The 20312-nt window shown below is 47.5% G+C and overlaps 1 protein-coding gene across 1 annotated transcript in view; it reads left to right on the top strand.

Annotated features, from left to right (window-relative positions):
- Nucleotides 1-15836: 15836 nt before the first annotated feature.
- Nucleotides 15837-20312, top strand: part of SYT17 (synaptotagmin 17) — a 962035-nt gene continuing 957559 nt past the window's right edge. Inside the window, exon 1 of the mRNA XM_069647133.1 lies at nt 15837-16883. Coding sequence (XP_069503234.1) covers nt 16869-16883 — 15 coding nt within the window. The 5' untranslated portion in view covers nt 15837-16868. The remainder of the gene's footprint in view (nt 16884-20312) is intronic.

The following is a 20312-nucleotide window of genomic DNA, read 5'->3' as shown; positions in this document are numbered from 1 at the left end:
TGTCCCTTTTGGGCAGAAGCAGTGCTCCCTTGCCTCAGATCTAAGAAGGCACAGGGAGGAAAGAAGACCTCTTACCTTGAAGTCACTGGCGGTTGAATAGTACTTCCATATTATAATGCTGTCGTGCAACAATAGGAGTGTGCCCAATTCTGACAAGAAGGCGTTATCTTATTGGCGTGTGACTGTATCTATATCGAGTAAGGTAGACACCCTCATAAAGCCATCAGACTAAACTAAAACAAGCATCATCGTAGCCAGTTAACCTGCCTATAATGGCTGGCCGAAATACATTGGGTGTGACTTACTTTACTGATCGGTATCAATACGTTGCTTCTGCAATCTATGTACAGTGTACTTTGATAAACTTTTATCTGGCACTGTAGATACATGTGCAGATGCTGTTATTCAGCGGCGCTCTGTAAAGTACTTATTGCTGCGGTGCCTTGTGCGAGACAATGGGGGTCATTCCGAGTATGGCGCTAGCCATGGAGCAATTAGCTCCATGGCTGCCTCCCATACCGGTACCGAGTCCGGTGTTGTTCAATGGGGATTTAGCGGTCCATTCCGACCCTGGAGGGACAGGTATGTCCCCATTGAACAAACCATTCCCCATTCCCAGTTGAGCCCCAATAGGGCTCAATGGGAATGGGGAGGGCGCAAATACCGGTCTCGCAAATGGCAAGTCCGTTATTTGCGCCCTGGTACCTTAGCGGTACCCGTAAGGGACATGTGGTCCGACCACACGTCCCTTACGGTTCCCGCTAAGGGACCTCGGAATTGGGCGGTAGGGGATTACCGGCACTGATCTCTTTCTTTCTTTCTTTCTTTCTTTCTTTCTTTCTTTCTTTCTTTCTTTCTTTCTTTCTTTCTTTCTTTCTTTCTTTCTTTCTTTCTTTCTTTCTTTCTTTCTTCCTTCCTTCCTTCCTTCCTTCCTTCCTTCCTTCCTTTCTTTCTTTCTTTCTTTCTTTCTTTCTTTCTTTCTTTCTTTCTTTCTTTCTTTCTTTCTTTCTTTCTTTCTTTCTTTCTTCTTTCTTGCTCTCTTCTTCCTTATCCATTAATTTTCCAGCATACTGAGGTCTCACTCCCCGAACCTCCTAGAGCCTCCCGCTCTGGGAGTAAAACACATTGGCAGTCGCTGATGATGGGCTGCAGGGGGTGCCGTTATCCTTTACTTTTTCCACCAGCCCAAGTTGGAAGCTGATGACCACGGGGGTGTCCCTCCTCTTTTTACCATGCCGCCCCCTGCTGGGCTCGTCTAAGAGGGGGACATTTATTCGGAGGTTAGTTTTTGGCACTGCTCGATCGCCTGAGCTACCCGCCTGCGACAATAAAACAATCAGTAGAAAACCTGCATATAAATTACTTATTAGGGCGGGTTGGGTGGGACAATGATAATCCCGCTGCAGGGGGAGTGGATGTGCAAAGAGACCGTTCCCCGTGCGCAGGAACTAGATATAGGTGCCATACTTTATGGCCCCACTTCCTTTTCCTGTGCCTCTTTACTGCGGCAGAAGGCGTGGTCGTGGGGGGGCGGCCTGGCCCCTCCGTCCTGTTATGCCTTGGCACCTGAAGCCCCTTTGCGGCCGCGCAGTGTGCTTCGCTCGGCTACAATCACACTATATGGCACAGAGGAAAGTGTTTACTGTGCGCTGTCTGATTTTATTGTCCTGGATGTAGTGTGATACCAGCTGTAGCAGCAGTTAATATACCTGCAAGCACACATGGTGACCTTTCTCAAACTCATGCCTGACTTCATTCACTGTTCTCATAAAACAGAGAAATTATCCACTGAAAGAGCAAAACCTGAACTGCGCTCGTTCACATCAGAGCCACGCTGATAACACTTTGATTTAAAATGCAGTGTGGCAGGGAAACGAGAGGGTGCTGTATTTTGAGCTGGACACTCGTGTCGATAATATACTTACATTGAGTTAAACCTTGGAAGCTGCACTGCTAGCCACTGGTTTCACTCATGGGCTGCTGTTGCTGGACTGGCCTGCTACAAAATGGAGCCCAAGGGAAACTGCCTCTGTGCGTGCCGTGTGCATGCCTTGGTTCCGATACATTTTATTATTGGAAGACGGGACAGCCAGGGGTCGCACTGGATTGGCCAGGGGTCGCAAGCTAATGGCCAGCAACCCCTAAATGCCGTCCATGAAACCAACCAGCAATTCACATTTTATTCTTTGACCCATGACTCATCGTCAAATTGAATTATGGCGTGCTTCTTGAATGTTGACACCTGCCTGTGCTACTTGTAAGGTTTTAACCTCACATTATCTAATCACTCATCTCTAGTGGATACACTAACTTTGCCCTTGGTCATTCAAATCAGATGCACTAGCTGACCTTGTGCTTAAAAATGCAATCAGCACCCACATCGTGTCTTGTCTTGAGGCCAACTTAGAATTGGCCCCTGATTTCGCCATGATGTGGGAGCTTTCAGGGTGCATATTCCGAGCATGTGCATAGCGAAAGAAGCTGGTGTCTTGCATTTCAAACGCAGTGGGTTGAATAGATTGAGAGCAAGATGTGTTAGCTGGGGCTAAAATGTACCACACAAAGCATTGAGACTCTTCTTCCTCTTGTCAAAGCGAATCTCTATTTTACACTGCAGATGACAGAAACGTTAAATACATGATCGGACAAGTATTGGAGAGATGATACAGAGAGCATGAGCGCCCTGGTAAACTTCTCTCCGTGTCCATTAAGCTAGAACTCGCTTATGCCTCGCATGGTCTTACCTGGCTAATCAGGTTTAATACCTGGCAGGATGACACAGCTGAATCTCTGGCACTTTTTTGTAATCATGGAGTTGTTGGACCTACAGGCATCTGTAGCTGCAGTGTAATTGGATGTCATAAAGGCATTCGTCTGTTTTGAGTGGCCTTTTCCTATTCCCAGTTCTCTGCAGAATGGGGATGGTGGTAGGCTTTCTCTCTGGTGTCCTCTAGTTTTACCAAAAGGATAGGGGGAGCTCCAGGAGGAAGATTTAGGGTTAAGTAGAGTGATCATCGGTCGTCTAGATGATCTTTGAAGAGAATGGTCTCATTGCCGTTTCTGAGGTGTAGGATTGAGGGGACCAATGTTAGCCGGATTTGGTAAATTGTTATGGAGACATGGTGCATAGCAGGAGAGGTCATGTTTCCTGCTTTTTACCCTCTCGCAGTTCTTCGTTTCAAGCACGGCGCTTTGGTGGATTCTTTTGGTAAGCTACCCTCTGGAGATGGTGGGTTTCTCAGCAAGGCAGTTTGGTGTTTTTCCTGTAACTGCTTTTTAGGTTGTGTCTGCTTTTAGGGGTAGCTAGAGCAGATCATTTAATATGGGGGTGATCTGATTGAATATTCGTAGTCCCAGGAAGAGGCAGGGTGCAGCATGCTTCAGAGGGGCCAAGGTAGCATCCGACACTCCTGGGAGCAGGGCATCGCCTCCGTCCAGGTGGGATAATACCTTTGTCTTGGACAACTGTACTGAACTTCAGGGCAGGGATGGAAGTCTTGACCTTGCAGAGGAGTGTAAGATGGTACCATGCTGTTTGGGTCTTCTTGGCTATGTGTTTTTTTAATTAGAGTGCTCAGTTGATGGCAAACCTGAGAGACGTTGCAGAGGGTGGGAGTTCAGGTGTGAATTTGTCACACTTCATGCAATACAGCCAATTCTGGACTTTAGCATGCTTGGTGGGGCTTCCCAGGAGAATTAATGTTGTCTTTGTAGGGTTGCACTTCAGGTAGGTGCTTGCCATCCAGGTTTGGATTAGTGACAGAAAGTGTCATTTAAGCAATCCATCTTTAGTTAAAGCTGTGTGTCATATGCATATTAGTGTATCTAGATGTACGTGTTGTCATGGACTTCCTCCAGAGATTCCATGTAGAAGTTAAAGATGACAGGGGACATGGTTGAGCATTGTGGAACGGAAAAAGCTACTGGGAGGGGGGCACTGTTTGCGCAATGCAATGGAGTAGAAGCAGACTACATCCGCCCTGCTCCGACGGTAAGGTGGATGCCGGAATTCTACTTAGACAATGGTAAGCAAATGCCAGGGAAGGTGGGGCCCAAAGGGGGAACCCCTGGATCGGGGGAAGCAAATAAACTAACATGGCAGGTAAAGAAAAGGCAAAAGAAGAGTGGAAAACAAAGTGACCATGACCCTGGCAGAGACACCAAGATGACAGCTGCTGGTCCAACCGGGCAAGAATAAAGGAGGAAAAGAAAGTGGGAAGGAAGTTGAGTAAAGACCATGCATCCAGAATCACCCCTCTCTCTGTCACGAACCTGGTGCGGGCATGGAACAGCAGCTTGGAGCAGAGGATGAGGTGTAAGTGGGATCAGGCGGGAAGGAAAAAGAATCAAGAACAGCAGAACAGGGAACAAGTTACACTCCCCAGAGGGGCAGGATCATGGTGCCCAAAATATACACCTAGTATCAAGGCCACAGATCCCAGAAAGAGGGGATTGGAAGTAGAGACCACCTGCTTGAGAGCAGGAGGAAGCGACAAGCCCAAGGAAACCCCCCTGCAGGATGGACCAAGCAAGACATACAATAGAGGGTCATTCCTAAGGACACTGAAAAAGCCAAAAGAACAGACAGCCAGTCCAAAATGGATGCATAAGCAACAGGGGGCAGCAAGCGCACAAAGCAACGGAACTAAGCACACCATCAAATCAATCTAATGGGGAAGAGATACAGACCGATTCATCTCAGGACATCCTTCCGGCCCTTGCACAAGGTTAGAAAATAGATGCCATCGGTACTGATGTTGGACTGCTTAGGCATGATCTACATAAGGTTTCGGTCGGAGTCGGGGGGAGTCTGTAACTAAGCTATGGAGGATGCAATGGCCCCTGTAAAAAATAACATTCTGTTACTACTCAGCAGAACACACCTGCTAGAAGGCAGAGTGGAGGATGCAGTACGGAGAGCAAGATGGGCTCCCAGAAAGATCGAGGGGCCATCAATGGAACTATACTTGGAACCTGGATCAAAGAATGGGTGGCCCAAATGGCCTGTAAAACTGCTTCTCTGTCAAGAAAGCCCATCAGGAACTGAGTATGAAACCCCCGCAAGAAGCCCACCGGGACATGTCATAGCGAAACTCCCAAACTATTGTGATCGGAATGTGATTTTGCAGGATGCAAAGAAAAAAAGGATGGGGTAAAAGCAGCGGTATATCCCAACTTCACCAAAGCAGTATAGAAGACTTGCCAATCCTCCAACATGGTCTGGAGGAAGCTAAGATCAGAGGAGATCAAATATGCTAATATATGCTTGGTGTGATTGGCCATCAAGGAGTCCAATTCTTCCTGGATCTGGATAAACACAGGACTGGACTGAACAACTGGGTCCCAAAAGTGATGGCAAATCAAAAGGGAATCCTTGAACATCAAAGGACCTCACTAAAGCGGCTAATGCCAAGGCGAGTGAGGGAACGGAGATGAGATTGCAAGAAGACGGAGTACCAAAATGAGCTAAAGCCGACCGATCGCACTAATGAAACTAGTATCAAGGGTACAATACAGTCACAGTACATCGAAAAGAGATGACGAGAGGGATGAATGGGACTTCGAAACACGGTGGGCAAATGCATTGGCCCCCTACAACTCTCACTAATGGGTGAGGTTGTGTGTGTTTTTGTTTGGGAAGGGTGACAGACAGGGTGATATTACCAACTTAGAATTTTAAAGCCTTTACTACCACTGATCCTACGTAAAGATCGCCCCTTGGTGGTTGGTGCCTTGGTTAATTCAAGGCTCGACTACTGTAATGCCTTGCTTATAGGTGTTCCGAAAAAGCAAATTCAGCCTTTACAGGTTGCACAGAATTCAGCTGTTAGGTTGATTTTTTCACTGCCACGCCGTTCAAATATCTCGCAACCTCAGAGAGATCTCCATTGGCTGCCTGTGCAACAGAGGGTGTTGTTTAAGACCCTCTTTTTGGTTTTTAGGTGCATTCAAGGGACGTCTCTGAGATATTTGGTGTACAAAATGTTGCCCTATGAACCTGAACGTTGCTTGCGTTCCTCTTATCAACAGCACTTGGTGGTTCCCCATTCAAATTCGATTACATGGGGTGACCAATGTTTTTCCTATGCAGGACCAAGAGGGTGGAATACCTTACCAAATGAACTACGAAACATAAAGTCCCTGTTGGAATCCAGGAAAAAAATAAAAACCCACCTTTTCATTTAAAATGCATTAGCTAAAAGCTGGCTTCTATTTGTGTGCTCTCTTTTCATCTGTGCCCAGATGCAATATTGCTTTGCCCGGTCCCCCATCTGGGGGTATGAGCTATACAAATCCACAAATACATACTATATATACATACAGATGCTTCATGCTGGGGGGAAGTAGTTACAGAGGTTTCGTTGATTTTGTTAGTCAAGCAGGTCCTGAGCCCCGAACAAGAGCCACCCTGCATGAACATTAGATGATCAAGGAGAGAAGAGCTAACACTGGGCCCTCAAGATGGAAAAAGATACATATCATGAGTAATGGTGAAAAGAGAGAATTGAAAGATCTAACTTTGAATGTGAACGTTCTGAATGACAAAATCAAAAGGGGGTTTGTCACAAAATACCTTAATAGACATAAACCAGATATTGTGATACTGCAGGAGACCCAATTGATGGGTCCATCATGCGCTTGCCTGGGCAGGAGACATTATAAGGTAGTGTAACATGCAGGCTACTACAAAGGGTGTAGGGGGTTGGCCATCCTAATTGGGCCATACAGAACCTCCAGCAGACCGTCTAGAACCATTAACACTAACTGTTTGGTAGTACCCAGATTCAAATCTTCTAAGATTGGCGGCAACAGTTTCCCTGTGAAGGCCGCCAAACTTTGGAATTCCCTGCCACACAAGTTGAGAGCCGACCTCCCCTATTCTTTCTTCAGAAAGAACCTCATTACTCACCTCAACCTGACTGAAAATTAGTTCTCCTCTGAAACGTTGGTACGTTAGTACGACCTGCTGCTAGATTGTAAGTTGTGTACATCCCTAGTTACCAAGATGTAAATAACTCTGCCCCTCAGCGTAACTTAAGTCTTGTATATTGTATTATTTCTTGTGTAATGTGACTTTTCATATATTGCCTGTACATTATGTAACATTTTTAAGTTTCGCATATCCTTCTGCGCCCTGCTATTCCTGGGTCTGGTGCGCCTTATAAATGCAATAAACAAACAAACAAACATACCACTTAAGATAGACGCTATGAAAAGGGATATTGATGGGAGCTATATCCTGGTAACAGGGAGATCAACAACCTCACTCAATATGTATGCACCGCCACCCATGCAGGCAGACCTGCTGAAGATCATTCAGACACTACTGACAACACATGGGGTAGACCTGAAAATGGTGGCAGGAGAATTTAACGATGCCATGCACATGGAGATGTACAGATAGACATATAGGGAATGAACCAATCCAGGCCAAACACACACCAAACTGGCCACCTTCACAGGGCAATGGGTCTAGGGGACGTGTGGAGGGGCTTATATCTGGGGAGAAGAGTTTCTCATTCTATTCAGTGGCACATGCGTCGCTATCCAGATTAGACTACAGGTTCACACAGTGTACAATAGCGGGCAGGGTGCCTGAAACAGAATACTTGCAGAGAGGAATTACAGACCATGTCCCACTCTGCCTATCACCTGGTTAACACTGAAATAATGGGAGCCCTACAGAAGGAAACAACCAAATACCTCAGGTTAAATGAGGGATCCATAAACAGTAGTTGTACCATCTGCGAACCATACAAAGTTTTTATGAGAGGGAGAACAATTGCAGTGATATGCTGATATAAAAGAGAGAGGAAGGCTAAACTAGAAGAATTGAAAGGGAAATAAGGAGGAAAAGGATGTATACATCACACAATTCGACAGAAACAAGAAGGCTGTAGCCAAATACAAACCAGTGGCCAAAGATGAAGCCAAGCAGGCATACTGGGAACCGAAAGCCAGAGTATATGAGCCAGGAGATAAAGCCGATAAGATGCTTGTTTCGTAAGGAGAGCAGAAGCATCTAGGTGGGTTAAAGGAAGTGTAACAATAAATAACAAGCATTGCAAGCGTGTTTGCCCAGTATTGTGAGGGCCTGCAAAGGGAAGTAGAAGGGCCGGATGAAGATGGATGTAATGCCTAGTTGAGCATGATACATATACCTAAGGTCGGGGCCCAAGCTAGAGCTGAACTAGAGAAGGAAATCACCATAAAGGAAATACAGGAAGCGAATGGCTAACTGCAGTCCAGCCAAACTCCAGGCCCAAACGGGTTCCCAATTGGGTTCTGGAAAAGAACAGGGGATAACGTGCTGCAGCCGATGTCCAAAATGTTTCACGAAAGCCGGGTAAAAGGGAATCACCTGGAGTTCTAAGGTTGGCTACAATCATTGTTATACATAAAAAAGGGATGCCCCCAGAGTCCTGCCCCTCATACAGAGCCATTTTGCTCTTCAAAAGCTAAACAAAAATCCTTGCAAAGATCTTGATCGAACAAGTTGCTTAAAGTAAAGGTTCAATGATAAAACCAGACCAGTGCGGATTTGTCCCGGGCAGAGCTACCAGGATGAACCTAAGAAGGCTACATAACGCCATGGCAAAATCCCCTATACTGCAGGACCCCCATACAGTAATGTACCTGGACTCAGAAAAGGCCTTTGACTCCATACAGTGGGAATTGCTCTTGACGGTGATGAGAAGGGTGGGATATATGTCCTGGGTGAAGCTATTGGCTGCCAACCCAATGGTCAAGGTGAGGGTGAATGGTTTAACTTCTGGTAGTTTTCCGCTGTGGTAGCGTACTAGGCAGGGGTGCACGCTCGCCACACTGTAGTTCTTTTTGGCCGAGACTTTTGCTGAAATAATAAGGTCTGACTTAAAACTTAAGGGATTTAAATGGACAGGAGAATGGGAAGGCTGAATATCGCTTTACGCGGATGATTTATTAATCTACCTGGGGGGCCCTTGAAGTTCAGGTCCTAGAGTGATAGAGCTAATCAGCTAATTTGGAACATATAGTGGTCTAAAGATTAATTGGAGCAAGTTAGTTATTGTACCAATCAACAGGGGGCCTAAGATTATTCCAGAGGAATGACTCTTATAGGTTTCCACAGGTACATTCAAGTATCTTTGCGTTATGGTGCACATGTGTAGTCGGAATGTCTTTAAAACAATTTGGATCCATTAATAGCAAGGCTGCAGGAGGATGCTAAGCATTGGGGAGGTGTGCCTCTATCAATAATGCAAAGGGCCAACGCATTCAAAATGATCGCCTTAGCAAAGATATTGCACATATTACAAAATACCCCGACAACAATCCCAAAACAAACTTTCCGAAAAATGGAAGCAGTGCTGCAAAATATTAACTGGGAACAAAGTACCTCATGCATAGCACTGAAGACTCTTATGAGTTTGGGCTGGGAAGCGGGCTGGGAGTATCAGTCGTACAGAAATACTATTGGGCATCGCAGCTTGTAGTGGCCAACAAATGGATATTTAGAGGGGCAACTAAGGCTCATACAAAGTTGGAATTAACAATGAGAAAAGAGAGACCACCAATGCAAATACTATACGGAAGCCCAGGCAGAGAATGTTTACCACCGGTCGGGCTGAGAGTCATAGAGGTTAGGAGGGAGGTCATTAACACCATGGAATGGAAAGGGAAAATACCAAAACGTTCACCCCTCTGGGAAAACCCGAACAGTCAAGAAATGTGCAAGAAAGGGGTTCTGATCAAATGGTAAAGCAAGGGAATTACAAGGTTTGGGGATATCATACATCAGAATGCGCTGGCACGCTTTCAGGCACTCGTGGAACAATGCGGGTTAACTCCAAATGACTTATACACATACAGCTGACCTAAACATGCCGAACGGAAACTGTTTAGCAGAGGTGCGGATGTTCCTGAACATAGACCACTAAAGATTAATCTGTTATAAAATCAGAGGGGAAGGCAATTGCAACCCTATACAAGGTGGTATCTACCTTTACCTCATCGCCATTGACTACGCTAAGAAGAAAATGGGTAGCGACCTGGGATCACTGGAGGAGGAAGACTGGCCGGAAGCGTAGGTTGCAGTGAGAGAATCCAACATGTCTAGAAGGTGTGGTGCAGTACAACATTCTACACAGTATGTGTTACTCCAGCGAGAGGCTTCGTAGGATGGGTACGGTCCCAGAAGATACAGGTCTTAGATGTAGGAACCAGGTGAGGTTCCTCTTCCATTTCATTTGTGATTTCCTGAGAATTAAATCATACTGGGCCAGGATATTAACGCCAATGGCAAAGACGGTGGGTAAACAAATTCTGGCGTGTCCCAAACTGGTCTTGCTGCATATTTGGGGGTGGAGTACGAATGTACGTCCTTGGAAAAAAAAGTTGATTAAAACTGCATTGCTGATAGCCAAAAGAGATATAGTGACTACATTGGAAGTAGAGGAGATCCTGAGAGTGTCCAGATGGGTAGAGGGGATTGATCATTGTTATTTGTTAGATGAAATATCCTACAGAAACAGAGAATGTCTTGTTAAACATCAGAACATATGGGGAAAGTGGGATAATGCTATCTGAGAGGAAGGATACATATTAATGGATTGTGAAACACGAGGACACTAAGTAATTGGCTTTTCTTAACCTGGATAACACTTTAGAAGCCAGGGCGAATAAGAAGGCACATTCACGAACTGGGATCAAGAAAAGAGAGGGGGCATGGGGAGGACTGCTTTTTAAATAAACACTTTATTTGTCATTTGCATCATACAACCTGTTAAAGGTTCTTATCTTAGTCTTAGTATACTGTTATCAATGCACACCACCAGTTGACCAATACAACTAGTCAGAGGAAAAGGATCTGAAACACATATACACACGCCCCCCATGACACAGCTCCTCAGGCCCAGCCCTCCAGGCTTACACCCCCCTCCCAAAAGGTGGGCCCTGCACCGTTCCCATGAATAGTCAGGACCTCCTTCTCCCAGACCCTTCCACTGCGCTGCCGGTTGTCTAAGGCGGTCATAAATTCGATCATGCTCCAAGCTTGTCACAGACCTCGTGCCACACTGTGCAAAGTGATACTCCGTCCCCTAGTGGGACCAACAATGAAGCCACATCCCTCTCAGCCCGCACCCACTTAAGCATTTTCCTACACCAACCACCCATCTGAGGCCCAGCCTTCGCATTCCAGGCCATGGCAATCACCAGTTTTGCAAGTACAAGGCCCAGCGCTAACACTCTGGAAATAGCCCTGCCATGCCTTCATTTCCTGAGAGGCCCCAGGGCCAACAGGCAATGCTGCACCGTGATTTGGATCCTCACCTCGGCCATCTCAAACATCTATTCACAGACCCCTTCCCAGAACCCCTTCACCGATCACATCTCCACCACGTAGGAAGATATGTTCCTATCGCCCTCTAACACCTTCAACAGGTTGGATCCGCACCCTGAGCCATTTTAGTCACCCACACCAGAGTGACGTAAGCCCGCCTTACAATCTTATACTGTATCCATTGAAATTGTGCATTCCTAGACACCTCTTTTGCATGCATGACAACCCTGCCCCATTCTCCATCTGAGAATTGTTCCCCTATATCCCTTTCCCACTTAATTCCCAGGCTCTCTGCCTTTACATCTAGTTCAGCTCTGTCAGCTGCATACAATTGATAAACATGCATGCCGCCAACTGCCAACTGCACCAGCATTACATTCACGTTGTGGGTATGGGGCCTGTCTGGAAACCCCTCTCAGGTCACTCTCACCCCTGCCATTAGAGTAGCAATTTCCAGAAAATTAAGCCGAACCGTTGAATGAGCCGCCCTAAATTCTGCAAAAGTGATGGCCTTATCACCCTTTTAAACGGGGACGGACAGCTTTTAATTAAGTTATGTTATGGTTCATGAATTAAGTTAACAATTCAATAAAATGTCTGTGTATAAAGAAAATTACTGGGAGGAGCTGGGTGGGATCTGTTGGGGTATGTCTGTATTTGGTGGTCTCTGCTTCAGAAGTAGCAGGCAAATTGCTCTGAAGAAGTACATATACATGGCAAGAATGTTGAGGAAAGGTTCATGCTCAACAATATCGAAAAGGTGTCGGACATTCAGTAGGACGAGCAAGCACAGGTCTCCTTTCTTTCAGGATGTGTAAAGCATCATTGATCATTTGGATGGTGGGAGCATCTGTGCTGCATCATTGTCAGAAACAAGTTTGGCATCTTTAGGAGATTGTGCCGAATTCACTTTTCGGGCAACTGGGTGGTGATGGTCATCTCAATCACTTTGTAGAGGAAGGGTAGATGAGTGATAGGGCAATAGGTGACCAGGTCATCTGGTTCGAGTGTGAGTATCTTCAGCAGGAGGAGGGTTGGTCCGTTTTCAGTCCATGCGATAAAGGGTTTTATGTGAGGGATGTATTGATGACATTGAGCAGTACTGTGAATTGTTCACCTTTTGTAATCACAAGGGAGATGGTAAGTATGCTGTCTTTGTGGGTGATTGGTTTGAGAGCTGGGAGAGTGTTGGTCAGGTTTTCTTGAATAATTGTCCTGCCTTTGGTCCATACTGATATGTTGTGTGTGGGAAGTCTGTGGAGTGTTCGGAGTAGTCAATGTGTTGCCATATCTTGTCTATCTTGTCTCTGAAGATGTTGTCGACGGTATTGCAATTATCACTGGAGTGCGGCGTTGCAGCGTCTCGAAGGGGGTTGATACAATTCTGCATGACTTGGAAGATCGCCATGCTCTTGTCGGAAGCTTCCATGCTAATTGTTATGTCGTAGTTTGCAATGGCTATGTTGATGAGCATTCTGCAAGCTGAACGAAGGGTTGTCAGGACGGTTCTACGTGATTTCATCGCCGCACTTTTCATCGCAGGGTTTTTTGCCGCGATTTTTTTTTTAAAAAAAACATCGATTTTTTTTTTTTTTGGGGGGGATAACACCCCCAAGCCCCTCTTTCTTTTTTCTTTTTGTTACATCCCGAACACCCAAACCCATTTTTTAAAAAATGTACCCCCCAAAAAATTCGATGTTTTTTTTTTACGAAAAAAAAAATCGCGGCAAAAAACCCTGCGATGAAAAGTGCGGCGATGAAATGACGGTATACCGTCAGGACGGGGAGGTCGTCTGGTTAGCAGGATTCGCTCCAGCACGTTTCTTGTCTGTGAATGCTGGGCGCACTGCTGATGAGCCCCTGCATGTGCAACAGCACTGAGGGCATATGCTTGTTGAGTTTTACATTTTAGTAGTGTATGGGTAGCGATGGTTTCAGTTTGGATGTGGCTGAAGGCCCTGAGCTGGGTAATGGAATTTTATGAGGGGTTTGAAATGGACACAAATATGATGAGCAAAACAGGGGGTCTGGGAAACTCTCTACCAGCACGAACACAGCCCATTGACTTGTTCTTGGGTGGATGGCGCCTGGGAGCGTCTCAACCAAGTCTTTAGCTCACTGCTCTTTTCACAGAGAAGAAATTTCCCCGCATATCAGTCTTTGTCCTGCCCAGGAGCAGTCCAGCACCGAAATGCTAGGCAATACTCCACTGAACAAGAGTACCACAGCAACCCCATACACGTGTTTCAGCCTTGTTGGGCATCATCAGTGAGGTGAAGCTGTGTCTCTCTAAGAGCAGTGAGCAAGGGGTCCACATCTGGAGTCCCTGGTAACTTAGGGTGAGACCCAAAATCACTTGGTATGCAAAACAGGGGGGGTATGGGAACCTCTCTACCAGCACGAACACAGCCCATTGACTTGTTCTTGGGTGGATGGACCCTGGGAGAGTCTCAACCAAGTCTTTAGCTCACTGTTCTTTTCACAGAGACGAAGGGGCCATCCACCCAAGAACAAGTCAATTGGCTGTGTTCGTGCTGGTAGAGAGTTTCCCAGCCCCCCCCCCCCCCGCCCCTCCCTGTTTTGCATACCAATATGATGAGGTTTCCTTTTAGCACATTAATAGGGCAGTTCTTGTTTGGCAAGGGTTGGCCCCAGTGTGTGAGTAGTGTGTGGTGGATCGGGATGGGTATGGCTTAGTAGTCTGTCCATTCAAAAGGTAGGGAGGACACAGCTGCTGGCAGGAAAGATGAGGAATACCAGGTTAGCGTATTGCCTTGTGGATTGGTTCTGTGATGTGTTGCTTGATATCTATAGTTTCAAGCAGTTTGATTCGAGGGTCTGGTTTTCCCAGTGGATGAATCCCAGGAAGATTGAGGTCTCCGAGGAAGATGTCAGTTGTACTGTTGGCAGATGCTGTTGTGTGGAGATCCGTGACTTTGACGAGAAAGTCCTTGTTGGTTTGGGTTGGTGGATAGATGAGGTGGAAAGTGGCTGTTTGAGCGTGGGCAAGCAGGAAGTGGAAGTCAGGAGTTCCATGGATGCAAGTGTCGAGGGAGTATGTACATGAGTTCTTATGGATAATAGCTAAACCTCCACCAGTCTTCCCTTTACGGTCTTGTGTTGAATGCTGTAGCCTTTGGGGATGAGAACATCCAGGATGTGTGTGAAAGTGAAGGGGGAATACTTTTTGCGTTTATCTGGGTAGTGGGTGGTGATGAGGCCCACAATTGCTGCTGCTTTTAGTACTGTGAATTGAACACTAAGGAGCAGGAAGTTGAGTGTGTGTTTTGGAGGTGGAGTGTGTGTGGTGATGAGTGGGATTTGAATGAGGTTCTGTGGGTTGGTGGCGCATGGGTGTGGGGTGCAGACTGGGTGTTTCCATGCGTCGGTGAGAGGAGCGAGTGGGGTGCAATACACACACTGCAGGCTTACCTGAAATGGTGGAGCAGCGGTTTTGAGGCCGTAACAGTACCAAACAGGAACTACCCTTTTCTTTGTCTGCCCTCGCTTCGCTTAAGACAAGATTCCTGCAATCAGAAAGGTAAGAAGGGAAAGAAAGCAGGCTGGGCAGACAAAAATATATCATCTAAAACATTCCTAAAAGATCAGCAGGGATTAGAAGGTGGGCGGGGCAGACGTCGCGTGACCTAGATTCACTTACAGCAAAAACAATTTAAAATGATTTAGTATGTGCCAATAATTTTAAATACGAATAAGGGGACACCTCCTGGTTGGGATAGAAAGTATCATATAAACAAAGGTAATTTTATTGTGTGATTATAAAGAATTTTAAATGCTAATTATGGGATATAAACATGTATATACCACACAATACAAATTGCCTTTCAAATCCCGTCTCCAACCGTATGTTGCTGGAGATACGAAAAGGGCTCAGCGGGAGAAGAACACAGGTGTTGAAACGGTTTGACTGGCGCCGGCGACTGGCCCTTGTGATAGGGAAGGCCGTAGAGACGGCCGTTGGTACTGGGTGTTTACGTTACAAATAGGGCCACTTGATGTCGCTGTTTTCCCGCTCTTTTTGTGAGACCTGTTGCACACACCCGTACCCTTCCTAAAAGGTCGATCTGGTATAGGAATATCAGCAAATATTATTTTGGTTTGTTATTATTGGCACGTCAGAGCAACAATGCAAGAAAAACAATTTCAATAAGCAACGGCATATTAACAGCGCCTACGTGTGTATGGTGTTGAGGTGCTTCATAAACAGACAACGGGCATACACAGCAAGTCACACGTTATTGATGTTCTGAACACATATGAATAGAATGTATACATATGTCAAAAACGAACGTTGGGATAAATCAAAGTTCTCGTATTGGCTCACTGTTCCCGTCTCGATGTTATTTAAAATGAATATGGGTACAAAGTTAGGGTGTCTCTCGCTCGGTTTATCTCTTTTTCTCGCCTTACGCGGAATCCTGGTGGTTTTATTTTCATTCAAATATTAATAAAACACAGAAAGTGTTTGCTGGAGGGGCGCACATGTGTTTACATCCAAGTGCCGAGGAGAAAGTGCCAGCTGCAGCGCCCGGGGCGCAGGCAGCCAATGAGCCGCTGAGCTGGGAATACTCCGTCCCCGAGGAGAGCAGCGTGGATGGGAAATAGCGCAGTTAACTGCATCACCCGCGGGTGCCCCTGAACCGGACCCATGAATGTGTTTATTTTAAGGACGTTCCACCTAAGACCCGGAGAGTGAGCTACATGTTGTGGAGAAGCGGGAAGAGTGCCCTGCAAGCAGGGGTGAGGGGACTCAACAGCGCCCCGCTCAGTGCCCAGCAGCAGGACGATCTGGCAACAGATGTTTCGGGGTGTGCACATCTCTAGCAGCCAAGGGCAGGGTGTCCTGGATCGACAGGAACTAGACTGTCTGCGGCTCTCGGCGCATTGTGCGCAAGAAGCCCGTATTTGGGGACCACTTTCTGCAGGGCGCTCTGCTGCGTGCCCACCCTGGGCATGGATCTCTGACCAGGGCGTATTGCAGACAGGGGGCTACGCTTTGCTGTTATCGCCTGCCGCAGGACCGCCCGTGCATAAGGTGTGGAGGGGTCTGTTCTCGACTTTCACCCCTCTTGGCGATTTTGCACTTCGGGGCTTTTTCCTGCAGGATTGTCTGGGCAGTCCTCTTCTGCCTCTAGCGGTTCAGCCGAAGAGCTGCAGGGGCAGCAGGGAGCGTCGGCCTGCGCTATAGCAAGGTGTGACCGGTGTCCCTTTCAAGGAAATTCTCCTCCCCGGTTACAAAGAGTTCTGTTTATTGCGGAGAACCTACGGGGAGGTGTGCAAAGACCTGCAAGGAAATCCGACCGACACCTGCAGGAAAGTGTGTGCTGAGCACCTGTGGCCAGGTAGGCTCAGCGCCCGAAGAGGTCCACTCAACCCATGCAATAAGGAGTACCTTCAGGGAGGACGCGCCGGCAGCTCGGCTCATCAGCCGCCAGAGCACGTCTGCTCCTGAGGGCAGGGAGGCGGGGGACACCATGCTCTGGCTGCGCGGGCAAGTGGCGCCACTCTGAGCCCGGGAAGGAAGATGGCGTATATACAGGTAAGTGTGAGGACAGGGGGGGGGGGGACCCAAGCCCCTGTAGGGGAGAAGGACTTAATATTTTGGGTGCCCATCTCTTACCTACTGCCACTGTGGCAACAGGTGTTGCACCAGGAAGATGCGGTGCAGATGTTGCCCCTGGGCTAGGGATCTGGGGGCTTCACACACCGACTAGCCCAGAGGGGGTAACCCTAGCAGCCCGAGTTTGGTTACATCATACATGCAACCCATAGGGATTTCTGAATGCTCTGTATGTCCACCAGTTTTAAAGAGTTTGGGTATGATGTTTATTTTTATTTTTGTTAAGAGCTGTGAGATGCCCTGCAGGGTAGGATTTTCTGTGAGGTTCAGGGTAACGTCAGCATCTTGAAGACTCTAACCCAGGGCAGGAGACTGTACACTGTCTGCCGTTTTCCCTTGTAATTGCAGAAAACCCCTGGGGGCCACTGTTGGCGCCTGAGGGCCACTGGCTGCTGTTGTGCGTTCACCATTACTGCTGCCTTTCCTCCAGCCGGCAGACCCCGTGGCCGCCCGCGGTACACAAGGGTCACCAGGTGCTCACATCCTGTGCTACAGGGGGGTCGTGTTTAGAGCTTGATGCTTCAGCGAAACCAACAGATGGTCTTACAAGCGCCGACAGCGTGCGTGGGTCACGTGGCGTGCGGACGCCCTCCCCCCTCCTCCTCCATCCCTTCTAATGAGCTGCCGTCCAGGCGCGCGGGGGCTGAGCGGAGGTGTGTGCGCAGCAGCCCGACGGAGCAGCCGTGGCCTCGAGCAGGCCCACGGCGCGTGGCACGGAGTTTGCGCACTACGCCCGCTCTGCACGGCATGTGTGTGCTTGCCCGTGGGAAGAGCTGGGCGAGCCCGGCGGGGCTCGAGCCGTTCCCCCTCCGGTGCCTGTTTCTGCCCAAAGCATCCCCACTGGGTGCTCGCCCACTCCGAATTAAAAAGAAAAGTGTGAACGCGTTAAAAATAGCCTGCTCGTAATTTCAACATCTGCTGATTTTTTATCGTGGGTCGGGTTCCAGCTCTCGTACTGTACAGACCCCACTCCACTCCTCATCTGTGATGAGTTTACGTGTAATCAAGCCACGCCTGCTACTCTGCTTGGATGTCAGGCAACGGCACTACATTTTCAAAGAGTCCCATTTTAAACCAAATTGGGAAAATGCTGCTCTGAGCAGAGTGCTTTGCTGCCTGTGCCGCAGCCCATTTGAGTTACATACTCCCCAGTGCCATGTTCGCTCACTGTTGATGCCAGGTTTGATCAGTGTTGCATAAAAATAGAAAATATTAGTAATAATCACTAGTTACAATTCTGCAATGGATATTGTCTCGGGAGGATAGCTGATGGGCAACGTGCTCGCCTTGGAAGCAAGACGACACGGAGCACCACAGTTTCTATCCCCGCGTCCGTGCTTAGAAACCTCTGTGTGTTACGCGCGTTATAAATATCTTGCATACACATTATCTTTGGCAGTGGTATTCAAACTTTTGTTATGCTGAGCCTTCCTTGAGTACAAATATTGTCGTTAGCCTCCCCATCGACCCCCAGTAAATTGGCGTTACCGGCCCACGTACTCTCTTTTCTAAGCCCCCTCTTTGTGCAGCCATTTCCTGAGCTGGGCCCGTGGTGGGCTCCTAGAGCCAGGCCTGACCCCCACGCTCAGCCGTACCGATGAAATCTCTGGCTCCCCAACCTTTACCCATGGCACAGCGTGAGAAGTGCTGCTGGGGGGCAGTGGGTGTAAATTAGAAAGTGACAGAAGGGTGGGGGAAGGCTAGGAGGACCAGATAAAAAAGAAAAATGCACAGGCCATAGAAGTAGGATACGTACCTGTCTAACCGCCGGATTTTCCCGGAGACTCAGGAATTTTAACCATTTCTCCGGGTCTCTGGGAAAGATCTTGGAATCTCATGAATTTTGGGTCCCGTCAGATCCTCCACCCGATTGGCTGCCAAAGACTGCTGCCGGTAGCCCGTCGGGTGGAGGTTTGCGCAGACCCAGAAACGGCGCGAATGTGCCTCCTATGAGCCGGTTGTTGGGGGACAGCTTTCACTGATTGTTTTTTTTTTAATGCTTGCAGGACTGCGCCGCCTCGGACTCCCTGCCCGAGTGTGGCTTTGTCTCTGCAGCAATGACTGTAACGCTTCCAGCACATTGGCAAAAAGAATGCAGGTGAAGCAAAAGAACGTGCGTTTATTTTGCTTCATCTTTCATTCATTTTTGCAGACTTTGAATTTTGTAGCAACACCTTTAATGCCACTTTAGTGATTACAGTACAGTTATTTCACAATTAGGTTACACCACATAACCAGATTTAACTCTCAGGTTACAAGGCTACGTCAGTACACTCTAATCGAGCAATATTTTCTGCCGAGCTTCTTTGAATCACTGTGCAATATGCTTGGTGTTAATACGGTTCTAAGTTGTTTTTTCTAAGGAAATGCTCCATGGTAATTCAACATTTTTTATTAATTTTTTGAAATGGGTTGCCCCTATGCCCTACTTATACCTAGCTAGCACCCCAACCGTATACCCCCTAACGCTTAACACATATAAATATAAAACACACATCCCTATAGAGTAATTCTGTCAAAGTAAATTAACTCAGAATAAATGACATCAATGTAACAACTGAATGCGGCAACACATCTGGGCATGACACTTGGCTATATTGTGGGGACGTGATCTGCCCGAGGGGGCCCTAAGCATGTAAGCAATTGCTGTCATTCAGTGAGAGGCTCCAATTTAAACTCATTTCATTCTGTTCGGTCACTGATATGTCTTGCGGGTCTAGGAATTCCACCCGTCGGCAGTACCTGAAATGCCCTCGCCAGGGCACAATATGCAACTAACTGGGGGCTTTGCCAGGAATATAAACTTGCTCCGGATTTTCATAACTGCTGAACCCATATGCATGCATTAGTAATGGCCGAACCCCAAACCCTCTCCCATAATGATAGGCTCACAACTTGTATCAAGTGTTGGCAATAAAAGGCCGTAGGATTTTATTGTACAGAGATGGGTTATGGCAATAACAATATCACATATCATGATGGTATCATACTTTTGGGCACCGGGTCCTGAGGTTACCCCCTCAGACCCGTGCCGCCTTCTTGTGTCCCACGACTTGTTGTGGGCACCGTACAGTGCCTTGTACTTTTTGTTCTTCTCCCCTTTTTGTAGGGTGGGCGGGTTCTGTGGTAAAGAAGCAAGAAGATTTGGAAGACACTGAGTAAACAGTGAACCTCCTGTTTGCTTGGGTCCCGGTTCAGGGTCCACAAACAGATTGTGTTTACTCTGAACATGCTGCTCTCATTTATAGGACCCAGGGAGGCCCTGGGTCTTTGCTGTGTATGTGGTGGGGGTTGCTGTTGTCGCAGCCCCGGCCGGATAGCCAACTGTCTGACCCCCTGGTGGGGGCA

Source organism: Ambystoma mexicanum, chromosome 2q (assembly GCF_040938575.1).
Source record: "Ambystoma mexicanum isolate Mex_15411 chromosome 2q, UKY_AmexF1_1, whole genome shotgun sequence".
NCBI lineage: Eukaryota > Metazoa > Chordata > Amphibia > Caudata > Ambystomatidae > Ambystoma > Ambystoma mexicanum.
This window is presented reverse-complemented; position numbering and strand designations above follow the sequence as displayed.